Genomic DNA, 16,219 nt, shown 5'->3' with positions numbered 1-16,219 from the left:
AGACTTGAAATTTGTAACCATAGATGCTGAAGAAAGTCAGTGTTAGAATAAAGTGTCTAGTATTCCTGAATAAACAAATGAGTAGCACCATTAAGAACATCAAAAATTTTTCAGAGTAACAGAGTAAATCATCAAAAGTAAAATCTGATCAAGGATTTTGAAAAAAAAAAAATCCCAGTTACAGGTACATATGTTTTATGTCTCATTTACATAGAAATGCTGGAGGGAGACTAGACAATTCTCAGCAAGTTGCTACACACTTTCTCTTGCAGAATAACCACTGTCCTGATGGAGCTGCCAATGTGAATGTGTTTAAAGATTGTCAGCCTCCCATCCTTCAGAGGTACGCGAGAATGGAAAATGACTCTGTACAAGGATAGAGGTTCTTGACTGAGTCAAGGGGGTGGAGTACGTTTCCGTCCACGGGGTGGGGGGGTGGTTATTCTCAACTTTCTAATTTAACTTTGAATTCAGAACATTCTTACACGAAACAGAAATTTGGGCATTACCAATGTCTGAATTGTCAAATTTATTTTTAAGTGGGAAAGTAACTGGAGAAAAACACAAGTGTTTTTAAAAATCATTGAGGTAATCACTTCAGATCGCTCACCCTGCTGATTACCAAAGTAGCTCAAGAGGAATCTTCTCCCCTGAGACTGACAGTCCCATTCCTGGCATTTACATCTCCAGATGAAGGGCACGCTGAGCCGGAATCTGCCAATTCAGGTGACACTGCCAGCCAGGGCCTGACCCCAGCTCTGACGGTGCAAACAAATTAGCCCCCTTATTATTTCCATGAACCTGGCTCCTCATTTGACAATTCTACCAGCCAGGACAATTGTTAGAAATTAATTGGGGGTATATGTGAAAGTTTTCAATATTATATTGCACCACCCCCAAAATTCGGTGGTGTCAAATGTATGTATTTGAACCTTGGAAATGGCGGTGCTGATAAGCCGCATAGGGTCAAGTTTCTTAATTAGGATGGTAGAGAAGCACAGCAACTTAAGTCAATGAGGTGGTTTTGATTAAAAGTGGGGGAAAGGAGTAAAAATAGAACAAAGAAACTTACAAAGCAACAGTGCTTGTTTCCTGTTTGGGCTAAGAAGCTGTATTATATTCGGTTTTGCTCTTCTGATGTTAAAGGAAATTCAAACATCCTTGTGGGGGCCCTAGACACCGGGCTCACTGGATTAGGTCAGCCCTACTCAGGGTACATGGGTAATGCTCTCCGGATGATCCAGTTTACATGCTTCAGTCGTACTTACATCTATAACTGAAAAATAAAATGTATCTCCATCCAATGGGGGAAGATTTTTCTATATACAAAGCACATGTTCACAGCAGAAAGGCTGAGAAACACACCTCCCTAGCAAAACAAACTCAAAAAAGTACACCGTGACACGCTCAAGAATCATAAAGTTTACTGTTTCTTTTCCATCATTTGGCACATGTCCAAGGCACATTAGAAAATTAAAAATCATAAATTACTTTGTAGAAAAATAATCAGCCCCTCCCTTCTGTACATACGCAAGTGTTTCCAAGAACGTGCACAGAACCATTTTCCTATTACGAAGTTGTTTGAAAAGGTACTCTGGACAAACCCATGTTTGCAGCTCTAGGCCAATTGATAACAAAAAAATGAGTATAAGCTATAGAAATTTATAAAAAGGAATAAATGGTAATAAATTCTAATTTAAGGTAACTTTGACCTGGTTTGTGCTGTAAGTTTTGAATCTTTTGAATCAAAAGACTAAGAAAAGGTGTGCCAAGTCTACTGTCTAGTTCAGGAACCATCCATCAGGTGTGACATTTAAGGGAGGCTCTTAATGGAAAGGGATTTTCCCAGAGACACTGCTACAGGTGTATAAGTGCAGTGATCAATTATCTGTACTTAATTTTTTAGAAGAAAAATTATACCCAACTTTCCCCACATACATAGTGTAGAACATGTCATATGTGTCCTTTCAACTAAAATGAGCATCAAAATGGCATTTAGGCATCTTTGGGTTCAAGTGTTGCTTGCAAAGGGACATTTTTCAGGTCCTATCTCCTTCATTCCAATGCAACATTTCCGCCCGGCCTCCACGGTACCATGAAACCTAAATTGCTTTTCTTCAGCTTATCGCAGAGGGAGGAATTCTTTTAGCTGTGGTTTGCAAGTTTATACACATCCCAGAGGTCTAGCACCTTTCAGTAGAAGGAGGTCAGAATCTGGTGATGAAACCTCACTGTAACCAAGGAACCCTAATACATAAGAAGAAGCGTCTTAAGGATCTGGACACTACTGGAACTTTTGTCCATTCCTTTTCAAGTGTATCCATTAGCTTTGAAGAGGAAAGAGATGGTGATAGCTTTTTGTTGTTGCATTCTTTCCATCTGCCACAGAAAAGCTTTCAGGACCTTTCTGCTTTTCTCTCAAGACAAACAGTAAGTTTGTTTAGTTCTAAGCTGTACTCAGGCTTGGCATCTTCTTGTTGAGGACTCACTTCTTGGCAGTAGATAATTCCTTATTACTATTAAGATTGGGAAATGCTAGCCTCTTGGGGAGCGGTCAGGTTGCCAGCAGTCTCTGGGCCCTTGGGTACAACCGCATCATTGACTATGTGTCTACGGAGCATTCGCCTTTGTCCAGGAGCAGTTTGTCTCGGTCCAGGCCTCTCCGGCTGACCATCGTTTCCTTTGTCAGCTGTCTGAGAGCTGCTCTGGTCTGGCAGGTTATTCTGCTTCCGAGTGACTCTTTGCCTCCCTGGCTAAAGAAAAGGTATGATTCAAACAGTTCACATTTGTGCTATACTTGAAACAACCCACATAATAACAGCTCCCATAGAGTGCTTCTATGTGCCATCCAATGTGCTCAGTACTTTCCAGGCATAATTTCAACTCTTAACATCCCTGCGGTGAAAGTATGACATTTGCGCACTCCATGTATCAGACACAATGTAAACGCTTTACATGTTTTCACGTTTAATCTTTACAACTCTAACAAGTGTGTACTATTGTTATCCCCATTTTACATACAGCTGAGGAAACAGGATCAGCAAAAGTTAAGCAATCTGCCTTAAGTCCCCCAGCTATCAAGGGGAACGCTAACACTTGATTGAACCCAGGCAGATTTCAAAGTTTGCAGGTTTCCCAGCCAGCAGCAGGTCTATTAGCAAAGCCATGGAAGATTAACTATGAAATCAAAATGAGTCATCTTAACAAAAATCACTAATTCTCTAAAAGATTTAGAACTTCAGTGTATTTGTTCCAACAAGCCTATGCCACACATACCATAAATTCGATTTCTCATAAATAAGGCATATATTATATTGGCAAGCAGCAATAAGAAAAGCCGTGTTTCAACACGGTCCTACTGTATAGCACAGGGAACTATATTCAATATCTTGTAATAAACTATAGTGGAAAAAACGTGAAAAAGAATATGTAACTGAATCACTTTGCTGTACACTAGAAACTAACACAACAGTGTAAATCAGCTATATTTCAATTAAAAAAAAAGCCAAGCCAAGCCATGTGTTCAGAGAAGGGCCACCTAAAAACACCACAGAATGTAAAGCAGGAGAATTAAACAGTGCTATAGGAAGACGGCCACATACAGAGTTGTCTATACGAGCAACTTTACACCATACTTGAAGTTTTTTACCCATCTATATACAAATGTGTTTTCTTCCTTACATTAGTGATTAACACATTAGTGAATTTGCTTCCACAGGAAAATGTGAGAGAGTTCATCAGGTATGCACACTGTAAACTGCAGCATCTTTCCATGCAATACAACTAGTCCCCACTTTTTCTTCACTTTCCTTTCTCAGCTCAGAAACGCATTATTAAATATAACAATAAGTGACCATGCCACTAAGGAACTCATTTTAATTGTTAGTAACTCTTATCAGTGAAGGGAATAATGAAATGAGAAATGTGTTTACCATGGATTCGTTTTGAAAAATTCAGGCTTGAAAAAGTAAGATTATAAGCCAGTGTTTAATAACTCACCTCATGCAAAGAATCTTCAGCAAAATTAGGGACACTTCTATCTCTTGCCATAATCTCCCTTGAGGTCCTTCCCCTGAAACCCAAAACAAACTAAAATAAACGTTAGGGATAGTGGTGCGAAATACTCTGGTTGGCCACGAGGCGGCAGCATTTGATGAGTGCAGATTTATTTATAACCCATTAAAGCTGCATATAACCTGCTTGAGCTGTAAGTAAAGCTAAGGTCAAAAGCACAGAAATCAACTCGAATCTTATACTCACTTAAACTGACCAACTGCGTGGACAAAGTAAAACTGTCTTGTAAAAGGTTCATCTGGTAGATCATACATTTTGGAGTTCCCTGTAGATAAAAGGATAAACATCTGAAAACTTCCAAACTAGTTTCAGAATTGTTTAAAAATTATAGCACAGATGCAAACTTTCAACCTTCTTTTTGTTAAAGTCTAACAAAATTTAGGAACTTAAGCACTGCATTTGATTACAGAAACGTATTAGTAGATACCTATTTATTACTGTGTGAACCCCCATGAAACAAAGATAAATCCTTAACACACTGATATTCCCCAGGCACAGCCAACTAGGGTGAGACAGCCTCAGGATTATCCAGATGTGTGAATGGGCTTATTCACATTACTGCATTGCAAACTACAACTGCAGTTTTTTAAAAAGTTGAACAAGGACCCCATCTAAACTGGAACAACTTTTTAAAAAGAGGAAAATACTTCAGCCCCACCCCTGTTTAGCAGCTGCTGTTCTAATGACCATCTACCTCTGTACACCTGCAGATTAACAAAGAATTCTTTAAAGGTAGCATTTACCCCAGGTGTCCAGGAAGTGCTGAGAAAAAGGCCTGAATTCAGAACATGAGACATGAAAGAAACTACCAGAGGTGGTTCCTCCTCCCTGGTTGGCGAGTAGAGGCCTGACCTTCAGGGTAATGCCCAGAGTGTCCATCTTACCTCTTTAGGGAACATCACAATCAAGCAGAAAACCAGTATCCAAACAATGGATGGAAAAGGATATTACGTACATTTCTGGATGAAATGTATGTTACAGGACGGATGAAACAGGATATAACGTGCATTTCTTTGGTGCCTATATCCCACCCCCAGTCATGATTATAATTGTTTTACATTTACAATTAAGTGAAAACCAGCAACCAACGACTCATGAACTTCCAAATAAACCCAAGTTGAGAATTACAGAAAGGATGTGAGTTCTTACATTTTTTCCTGATCTTGACAGTAACGTACTCGTTGTGGTCTGTTTCTCCAACATCATCTAACGTGGCCACACAGCTTGGTACTACCTGAAGCAATTCCATTATTTTTGAATTCTACAATGTGAAAGGAAAAAGGTAACAGTAACGTTCTGTATGCTTTCTCAGCAGGTTATTGCCTGGTTTTGATCTAAATGTCAGTGTTGGCATGGCTGGGCAGAAAAGCTAAGAAGCAGCTACAGACAAAACTTTGAGGCCATAAAGCCTAGTGGTGAAGAACAGCACTGCATTTGGGGGCTGGCTCTGCCCTCTACTAGGTGGTATTCTGGGCCCGTGTTTCACTGCTCTGTGCAACTGGGTTGACAAGAACAGGATCTATTACTGTAGAGTTATCATGAGGTTATCAAGCGCCCAGCACATAGTAAGTGCTCAATAAAAGATATTCATCATTTGAGAAAGTGCTAAATTGAAAGTATAAAATTTTTCAATTCTGTTAAGAAACACAACTGAAAATTAGAAATTAATATACTAAGCCTATAAGTAGGTTGGATTTATGGTGACTTTAATATGTCAGTGGTGTCATTTAACAGCCTAGTAGTTGTCTACCTGAGTAGGAAACTAGATAAAGATTCAACATGGCAAGAGGAACAGTAAAGAGGTCCCTCCTTTAGTCTCCTCCTATTTCCTCACCATTTCTCCATGGCGCACGTCCACGCACTGGGAGGGTAGTAAACCGCACATCATACTTCTCCTTACAGAACTCAAGGTTTGTTCGCTGACTGCACACACTCCCTCCCTCATGCTGCTAGGACCACAGGCATATTCCCAGTGCAGGGAGGGTGAGACCAGGATGCTGTGTCAACCTGCTCTTCCCCGCGAGTACCTAACTGCTGGACTGTGTGCCAGAGGCGCCGAGGCCTGTGGTGGGTAGGGGGCACGTCTAACCAGGCCTTTGAAAACTGCCCCAGCAGGCTGCCTCTGGTCAGGTGACCAAGGACCAGGGATGCAGCTACACTCACAGACTTCCAGCACACCTACTCAGCCTGGCACGGCAAGTCAGAGGTCTGACTACTGCTCTTTCAGATCTGGTTTAAACACAGGGGATCCCCGTGAGCTGTAAGGGAGCCTGGGATGCTCTCAGCAGTGAAGCGCTCCCACCTACCTGTTCAGCACAGTCTATAGCTGTGCACTGCCTCTTGTTCAGGACCTGAACTGATGCTCCATGAAGCAGAAGCAGCTCCACCACGAAGACGTGCTTTTCTATCACAGCCTCGTGCAGTGCTGTGTTGCCCTTATTGTTAGAAGCATTAATGGAGGCCCCATGCTAGAGAGAGAAACGGCACAATCAGAAGGAATGTTGAATCGATGTGGTACCTATATGGGTGTGCCCTATAACATTCTTTCAACTTTTCTGTATGTCGGAAATTTTTCTTAAGATGTTAGGAGTAAAAGTAATACTGAGGAGAAAAGATTTATGTACAAAGATATTCATGGCAGCATTTATCATTATAACAGGAAAAAAAATAAGTCACCTAAATGTATTGAGCAGAAACAGTTAAAAAAACAAAGACCATGGTACATCCATAATTATGCAACCACTAAAAACTGAGGTTTTAATAAACAATTTTCGGACTTCCCTGGTGGTCCAGTGGTTAAGAATCTGCCTGCCGATGCAGGGGACGTGGGTTTGAGCCCTGGTCCAGGAAGATTCCACATGCCGCGGAGCAACTAAGCCCGTGTGCCACAACTACTGAGCCTGCGCTCTAGAGCCCGCCAGCCACAACTACTGAGCCTGCCCTCCTAGAGCCTGTGCTCCGCAACAGGAGAGGCCACCGCAATGAGAAGCCTGCACACCGCAATGAAGAGTAGCTCCCCCGCTCGCGGCAACTAGAGAAAGCCCGCGCGCAGCAACGAAGACCCAACACAGCCAAAAATAAATAAATAATAAAATTAATTAATTATAAAAATTAAATAAATAAAATAAACAGTTTTCTATGTTAAGTTAAAACAAGATAGAAAACAATAGTGATCTAAACTATGCACATTTTTAAGAAGTCACCAAAGTTAGTTGCCTTTGAGAAACAGGGTTATGGAAAAGTTGGGTTTCTCTCTACTTTTAAAAATTCTACAGTCAACACATATACCCTTTATCAGGAGAGGCAAAAAGAAGCAGTGACATAAAAGGACATTCAGCTCACACTGCAGGTGACAATTCAACTGACCTGGTTAAATGAGGCAAGATCCAAACCTTAGCAAAAGCAGCGTCTCAGTCCTTAACTCTGCATCCCTGATGCAGCTCGGACGCTGAGACCCCATTACTGCAAAGCTCCCCACCCCAGGGCTAGCTTAAAGCAAAAGCCAAGCGGCCTCCCTCCCCGCCCCTCCCCGGTGCGCTGCCAGAGGCCCGCCACGTGGCGGGATGCCCGTCACCAAGCCGTGTCAGCAGCTCCTGGGCTGGGGGCGAGGGGGTCCTTACCTGCAGCAACAGTGCCGCAACTTCGTGGTGGCCTCTGGAACAAGCATAAAGGAGGGGTGTGTTTCCACTTATATCCTTTTTATTGGGTTTTGCATTAGAATCTAGTAGACATTTCACCACCTAGGTCGGAGAAGAAAAGTGTTCAACTTTAATTAAAATTTGCAGAGAGAGATCATCTAACTTGCTATTCTTTTGACTTTTCTGTAAGCTTATCTAGAAGACTCTTAGATCCATGTCTGACCCTCAGGAGAAAGCAGACCAGTGAAAGGGGAGGGATTAACATTTGCTGAGGGTCTTGTGTGTGTGGAGGTGGTGTACTAGGCACGCGTGTTTTTCATTTAATCATTCCATCTCCTCTGTGGAGAGCTGTAATTATTACTCCAGTTTCACATGTTAGAAAACTAATGCTAGGCATTACCCAAAATATGATTCCTAGCTTTAAAAACCTTACAGTGGAACTAATAAGGAAAAATGAAAAAATAGATACTGAACTGTTTGGCACAGATGACCAACACCCAAGAATCAGAGAGACAGCTCTCGGCTGGGGTCAGAATCAGAATGACAGCCTCTGTGCTGCCAGACGTGAATGCCAGTGGGAGGGGGGTTGGCTCCACCCCCAGAAGCCCCAGGGTTCTGTGTTCTGTTGCTGAGTGGTCCTACCGTGTGCATCTCAGAATCTCGGCGCCGGGAGGAAGGAAATGGGCCCATCCTCTGGGCCGGTAAGCAAACTCTTCCCTCGGCAGCACTCCTGCCAAGTGAGGTTCTAACCCTATACACGCTGCGCAAGAGCCAGGACCCATACCTGGAAGTGGCCCTTCTGGCAGGCCAGGTGGAGTGGGACGGCCTGCTTTGCGTCTCTGGCCCCCACACTGGCACCGTGCTTCACGAGGAGGAGAAGGAGGTCCGCCCGACCATGCAGGGCAGCAACGTGCAGTGGGGAGGAACCATCCTGGCTGGTCACATTCACACCAAGCCCACTGGCAGGAATCTTTGCCAGCTTCTAATAAGTGCAGAATGTGGAAACGGAAATGCTGTTAGTACTTAAGGAACCCGGCTGAAGGAACTGAAGCCATCTGTCCCTCACAGCCCCTCTGTAAAATCTGGAATCACAGCGGCATCCTGAATCGGGTTGCCCACAGGTGAATTACTACTTTAGAAAGGTATGATACATCGAAGGATTAACTTCTGTTTTCAAGAAAGCAAGTCCCCTACAATGATACCGTTTTATGCCATGGCAATTGAACGGGGAAGGCAAAGTCTGTTTGACAGATGGTGCTGAAACAACTGGACATCCACATATGGGAAAACTGCCCATCAACCCTTACCTCACACCAAACACAAACACTAAAATGCATCACAGACCTAAATGTAAAAGCTACAACTATTAAACTTCTTGAAGTAAACCCAAAAGAAAATCTTTGCAACACTGGGATACACAAAGATTTCTTAGATAAGACACAAAAAGCAAAAGCCATAAAAGAAGTTTGATAAACTGACTTAATAAAAATGTTTAATGTTTGCTCTTTGCATGAGGCAAGTAAGAAAACGAAAAGGCAAGTCATAGAAGGGCAGAAAAATGTTTGCAAATATGTGTATCTGACAAAGGACTTGTACCAACCAGAACTTAAAAGCAAAACAAAACAAACTCTTACAACTCAGTAAGACAATCCAACTTTAAAAAAAAAAAAACAGGCAAAAGGAAAAAAAAATAGGCAAAAGATGTGAAAAGACTTCACAAAAGAAGACGGTTGAATGGTCGGTCAATGAGCCTATAAGATAACATCCGTAGTTTTCAGAGAAATGCAAATCAAAATCAGGAATCACAAAACCAAAGGGTCAGAAAGCAAGTCGGTGATGGTCAGGGGATGCAATATGGCAAACTTCAACGGGGCAGGAAAGAATATTTGGGTGATAGAGATAGTCTATATTTTTACTGTGCTGGTGGTTACACATTCGTTTGTCAAACCTCAGAAAACTGTTTGCTACTTATCTCTGAAGTTCACCTTCATTTTTATCATGGAACTTCCCTTTTATTCACAATGGTTTTAAAACCAATCATGAGGAGATAAGAACAGTCCATCAGTAATTAAGAAGGCAAACAAAACAAACCAACAGAACTAAAAACAAACATTAAATTGTGATGTTGAACCATATATTTGATAGTGGAATTAATATGTCAATGTTTTCTGTGATTGATCAAGGATTAAAACTTGGGTTATCTAGTTCACTTTTCAATGATTAAAAATGTTATCTCTTTAAAAAGCTATGCTCAATTTAAAGGGTGAATTTTACTGTATATAAACTATACTTCAAAAATCAAAAACAAGCAGATGAAGAAGTAGAAGGGAAGAACATGAGGAAATACCACTGCACACTTACCAGAATGGCTAAAGTTAAAAAGTCAAAATACCAAGTGTTCACCGGGATTTGGGGCAACTAGAATTCTCACACCCTGCTGGCGGGAATGAAAAATGCTACAATCACTGAGGAAAACTGGTCATTTCAAGTTAACATATACCTCCTGCATAACCCAGCAATTATACTCCTAGGTAATTACCCAAGTAAAAATATATTTACACAAAGAACTGTACACAAATGTTCACAGTTGCTTTATTCACAAAGCCAAAAACAGGAGACTACCAAATGTCCTGATTCCAGGTGCTGCATGTAATCAACGGTTTATTCTTTATCGCTGAACAGCGCCCCGTGGCATGCCCCTGCCTTACTTTGTTTGGCAGTTCACCCACTGAAGGACACGTGGGTTGTTTCCAGTTCGCGGATACTGCAAATAAAGTCGCTGTGTACATTTGTTTACAGGTTTTTGTGAGAATGTAAGTTTCCATTCCTCTAAGATAAATGCCCAGGAATGCAATTGCTGAATCATATGGTAATTACATGGCAATTCTATGGCTAGTTTTATAAGGAATTGACGACAAACACTGTTTTCCATAGTGGCTTTTATATTCCCACCAGCAATGGATGAGTGAACCAAGTTCCCCACATCCTCACCAGCATTTGGTGGTGTCACTTTTCACTAATTTTGATTTTAGCCATTCTGATAGGCGCATAGTGTTATCTCACTGTGGCTATAATTTGCATTTCCCTGATGGGTGGTGACCTTGAACATCCTTTCATGTGCTTATTTGCCATATCTAAATGCTCCTCAATGAAATGTCTCTTCATTCTCTTTGCCCATTTTCTTATTGGTTTGTTTTCTTTCTTTACTAGCGAGTTTTGAAAGTGCTTTATATTCTAGATTCTGGCCCTTTGTCAGACATGTGGCTTGCAGGTATTTTCTTTTTTTTTTTTTGCGGTACGCGGGCCTCCCACCGCCGTGGCCTCTCCCGCTGCGGAGCACAGGCTACGGATGCGCAGGCCCAGCGGCCATGGCTCACGGGCCCAGCTGCTCCGCGGCATGTGGGATCTTCCCAGACCAGGGCACGAACCCGTGCCCCCTGCATCGGCAGGCGGACTCTCAACCACTGTGCCACCAGGGAAGCCCAGGTATTTTCTTTTAGTCTGTAATCTGCCTGTATAGCTTCTTTGCATGGGTTTCCACAGGACAAGTTTACAATTTAAAGTCCAACTTATCCATTTGCTCTTTATGGATCATGCTTTGGGTGTCAAGTCTAAGAACTCTTTGCTTAGCCCTGGGTTCCAAAGATTTCCTCCTGTTTTTTTCTAAAAGTTTTATAATTTTACATTTTACGGTTAAGTCTGTGATCCATTTTGAGTTAATTTTTGTACAGGGTGTGAGTTTATGTTGAGGTTCATTTTTTTGCCTGAAGATGTCCACTTGCTCCAGCACTGTTTGTTGAAAAGGCCGTCCTTCCCCCACCGGCTTGTTGTCAGACCTCAGTTGACTATATATGTGTGGGTCTATTTCTGGGTTCTCTGTTCTGTCCCAGTGATCTGTGTGTCTGTCCCTCCACCAGGGCCACACTGTCTTGATTACTGTAGCTACACAGTTAGCCTTAATATTGGGTAGAGTGATCCTAATTTATTCTTCATTGCAGGATCGTTTTAGATATTTTAGGGCCTGCACCTTTCCATATAAATTTTAAAATAAGGTTGTCTATGTCTACAAAAACTTTGTTAGGATTTTGACAGGAACTGCATTAAACCTGTAGATCAGGGCTTCCCTGGTGGCGCAGTGGTTGAGAGTCTGCCTGACGATGCAGGGGACACGGGTTCGTGCCCTGGTCCGGGAAGATCCCACATGCCGTAGAGCGGCTGGGCCCATGAGCCAGGGCCTCTGAGCCTGCGCGTCCGGAGCCTGTGCTCCACGACGGGAGAGGCCACAGCAGTGAGAGGCCCGCGTACCGCAAAAACAAAAACAAAAACAAAAAAATACTGTAGATCAATCTGGGGAGAAATAACATCTTTACTAGGTTGAGTCTTCATGATCTGATACACCTAAGTATTTACGCACTCTGACTTTTTTCATCATTTTGTGATTTCCAGCATACAGATCCTGTCCATGTCTTGTTAAGTGTATCCCTAAGTAGTTCATATTTTTTTTGAGCAGTTGTAAATGGTGTTGTAAACATAGCATGTGCTCATGCATGTGCTAGCTGTCTAACTCAATGTGTATGTCCCATGCTAAGAAAATTAATTTGACTTTACAAAACAGATATAGTGGTGTTATCCTTTGTACTGCAAGATAATACTACCTTATTTAAAAAGCTTCACCATGGATGTCTCTAACCTAAGAATATTGAAATGACTTGTAGTTTTTCATTCACTTGTAACTTTTTCAGCTACAGGGTACTGTGTACATTGGGATGTACAATTTTTCTTCTGTCCGCATGCTGCTGGATATGTACAGTCCAAAACAGACTTCCCCAAGGTGGGCTGCTGTGAAAAACAAAGGGATTAAAAAGGCAGATGCTGTTTCAAAGGATGTGATGTGAATGAAGTAGCACAGCCCTCAGGCCCATCAGTGACTGTATGGCTGGAAGCAGTAACTGTGTCTTTGCTGTCCTTCTGGGCATTTACCCACTCTGCTCTCCCCCACCTCACAGTTCATTAATTGTAGCAAGAAACTGAATTACACACTGCAGCATCTGTTGAATTTATTGGATAAATTTATGTTCCTTGCTCTTTTAAAGCCTACTATCTTTTTCTCTTTTTGTAATTTCTCAAAGAGACACAAAAGTAAATTGCTTCATGCTGTGATTAAATTAAAACTATTCTTCTAGCCCAGTGGTGTGTTTAGAGTTTGCTCAGCGATGCAGAATAAACCGCTGATTACACACAACAACCTGGAAATGTGGCTGAGTGAACAAAGCCAACCCCCAAAGGTTCCATGCTGTATGATGACTTTTATATAACAGTTTTGAAATGACAAAATATTAGAACTGGAGAACAGATTAGTGGTTGGCAGGGGTCAGGGATGGTGGGCTGGGGTGACAGGGAGAGAGGTGGGTGTGATTATAAAAGGCAACATGAGTTATTCTCCTTGTGATGAGAGAACTGTTCTGTACCTTGAATGCGGTGGTGGACACACAAACCTACACATGTGATAAAACTAAACAGAATGCAGGACAGTAATGGAAATACAAACAAAAATAAACAAATGGGACCTATAATGAAACTTCAAAGCTTTTGCACAGCAAAGGAAACCATAAACAAGATGAAAAGACAACCCTCAGAATGGGAGAAAATATTTGCAAACGAATCAACGGACAGAGGATTAATCTCCAAAATATACAAACAGCTCATGCAGCTCAACATCAAAAAAACAAACAACCCAATCAAAAACTGGGTGTGAGGACTTCCCTGGTGGTGCAGTGGTTAAGAATCCGCCTGCCAGTGCAGGGGACATGGGTTCCAACCCTGGTCCAGGAAGATCCCACATGCCACGGAGCAACTAAGCCCATGCGCCACGCTACTGTGCCTGCATGCCACAACTACTGAAGCCCGCGCGCCTAGAGCCCGTGCTCCACCACAAGAGAAGTCACTGCAATGAGAAGCCTGCGCACCACAACGAAAGAGTAGCTTCCGCTCGCTGCAAAGAGTTTTTGAAATGACAAAAGAGAAAGTCTGCACACAGCAACGAAGACCCAACGCAGCCAAAAAAAAAAAAAGGGTGGAAGACCTAAATAGACATTTCTCCAAAGAAGACATACAGATGGCCAAGAAGCACATGAGAAGATGCTCAACATCACTAATCATTAAAGAAATGCAAATCAAAACTACAATGAGCTATCACCTCACACCAGTTAGAATGGGCCTCATCAGAAAATCTACAAACAATAATAGCTGGAGAGGGTGTGGAGAAAATGGAACCCTCTTGACTGTTGGTAGGAATGTAAACTGATACAGCCACTATGGAGAACAGTATGGAGGTTCCTTAAAAAACTAAATATAGAATTACCATATGACCCAGCAATCCCACTACTGGACATATACCCTGAGAAAACCATAATTCAAAAATACACATGCAGGGCTTCCCTGGTGGCACAGTGGTTAAGAGTCCACCTGCCAATGCAGGGGACATGGGTTCGAGCCCTGGTCCAGGAAGATCCCACACACTGCAGAGCAACTAAGCCTGTGTGCCACAACTACTGAAGCCCGTGTGCCTAGAGCCCGTGCTCCGCGACAAGAGAAGCTACTGCAATGAGAAACCTGTGCACCGCAACGAAGAGTAGCCCTTGCTCACCACAACTAGAGAAAGCCCACGCACAGCAACAAAGACCCAACGCAGCCAAAAATAAATAAATTAATAAATTAATTAATTATTTAAGAAAAGGACACATGCACCCCAATGTTCATTGCAGCACTATTTACAATAGCCAGGACATGGAAACAACCTAAATGTCCATCAACAGAGGAATGGATAAAGAAGATGTGGTACATATATACAATGGAATACTACTCAGCCAGGAAAAGGAACAAAATTGGGTCATTTGTAGAGACATGGATGGACCTAGAGACTGTCATACACAGTGAAGTAAGTCAGAAAGAGAAAAACAAATATCATATATTAACGCATATTTGTGGAATCTAGAAAAATGGTAGAGATGAACCGGTTTGCAAGGCAGAAATAAAGACACAGATGTAGAGAACAAATGTATGGACACCAAGGGGGGAAAGGGGGAGTGGGATGAATTGGGAGATTGGGATTAACATATATACACTAATATGTATAAAACAGATAACTAATGAGAACCTGCTGTATAGAACAGGGAACTCTACTTCACCTTGCTGTACAGTAGAAACTAACACAACATTGTAAAATAACTATACCACAATTAAAGAAAAAAACAAAACTAGACAGAACGCATAAATAAACACACGTGCAGGCATGCGCGCGCACACACACACAAGCACAAATAAAAGCAGGGAAACCTGAGTGAGACGGATGGACTGTATCCATGGTAATATCCTGGTTGGGATATTGTACTGTGCTTTTGCAGGCTATTACCATGGGGGAAACAGGGTAAAAGGCACAGGGGTTTCTCTGTGCTTGGAGGGAGGGTCCTCCCGCAGAGGGTGCACCAACGTGAGCAAAGGCAGGGGGCAGGGGCTCTTGCCTGCATCCTCCCAAGGGACCACGGCCACATGGACGGAGACCCCCGGGCATGTCTGTTCATAAGCTCCTGCCTTGTGACTCAGGGGCCCTGAGAACCACTGAAACACTAAGCCCGCGTTCATGGTCCTGTTCCCTGATCTGCCCATTCAGAAAGCAGGCAGCCGGAGCCAGATCCTGCATGAGTGTCCACTTTCCTCTACCTTGAGCTGTATCTCAGGGGACACCTACAACCAGCCACTCGGCCGTTAGCTGGCTGAGAAGCAGACAACTTTCCTAAGGGGAAAAAGAAGAATTTGCCCATCCCCCAACAGAAGAAAAGCCAAACCTTTTGAGCTGGAGCACATTTGGGGCACTGGCACAAGGGGTGACAAAATTCAAGATCCACCGCCCTGACAGCATCCTCCGCTTCATCCGGGTCCTCCTCTGTCCACTCCAACAGGTAACGCACCTGGCGCCGGGCAGTAAGGAGAAATAGGGACTTAAAACCCATCCTCAGCTTCTTTACAAGTTATGGTATCTTAGACACACACACACACACACACACACACACACACACACACACACACACACACACACACACACTTCTCTAATCAGGACGTATTGATACATTTCCTCAACCACCAAAGTAACTTATAAATGATGGCTGCTCCCTCTTGAGGATTCCAGGGTTCACCCATGCTCAAGCCTTTCTCAATCCTTTCAGTAGTGACAGAGAGAGACTGAGCTCCCATTTCTGCAGCTTGCGGCAGATTCTCTTCTTCCATCTTAAAAAGGGGCAGAGCGGTGTTGCTTCAGTGTGATGGCTTTAGAGCCCTGTCCTGGAGCATTTCGTGAGCACCTCCTCTTACGTCATCTAACTGTCCGCTTTCAACAACTGGTCCGTCTCATCCTACGGGGGAGGAGACTCACTCTGGGAGCCACTTGTTCAAGGCCACAGGATGAGGAGGTGGTGGCCAGAACCTAATCACAGGCTCTCTGATGCCACACC

General features: G+C 42.8%; 1 protein-coding gene across 13 annotated transcripts in view; it reads right to left on the bottom strand.

Moving 5' to 3' along the window:
• Positions 1-1,402: 1,402 nt before the first annotated feature.
• The window catches only part of ANKRD27 (ankyrin repeat domain 27), a 53,743-nt gene continuing 38,926 nt past the window's right edge, over positions 1,403-16,219 (bottom strand). For 10 of the 13 annotated variants that reach the window (XM_067720448.1, XM_067720442.1, XM_067720450.1 and 7 more), the window contains 8 exons: positions 15,557-15,679; positions 8,497-8,694; positions 7,695-7,814; positions 6,381-6,542; positions 5,224-5,335; positions 4,261-4,339; positions 4,000-4,072; positions 1,403-2,753 (listed from right to left, as the gene is read on the bottom strand). In XM_067720448.1, coding sequence (XP_067576549.1) covers positions 2,520-2,753; positions 4,000-4,072; positions 4,261-4,339; positions 5,224-5,335; positions 6,381-6,542; positions 7,695-7,814; positions 8,497-8,694; positions 15,557-15,679 — 1,101 coding nt within the window. In that variant the 3' untranslated portion in view covers positions 1,403-2,519. Of the gene's footprint in view, positions 2,754-3,999; positions 4,090-4,260; positions 4,340-5,223; positions 5,336-6,380; positions 6,543-7,694; positions 7,815-8,496; positions 8,695-15,556; positions 15,680-16,219 lie in introns of all 13 variants that reach the window. The other 3 variants (XM_067720449.1, XM_067720451.1, XM_067720455.1) reach the window with 3 other exon arrangements.

This window comes from Pseudorca crassidens, chromosome 20, assembly GCF_039906515.1.
Source record: "Pseudorca crassidens isolate mPseCra1 chromosome 20, mPseCra1.hap1, whole genome shotgun sequence".
Taxonomy (NCBI): Eukaryota; Metazoa; Chordata; class Mammalia; order Artiodactyla; family Delphinidae; genus Pseudorca; species Pseudorca crassidens.
Note: the sequence above shows the minus strand (reverse complement) of the source record. Positions and strands in the feature narration are given on the sequence as shown.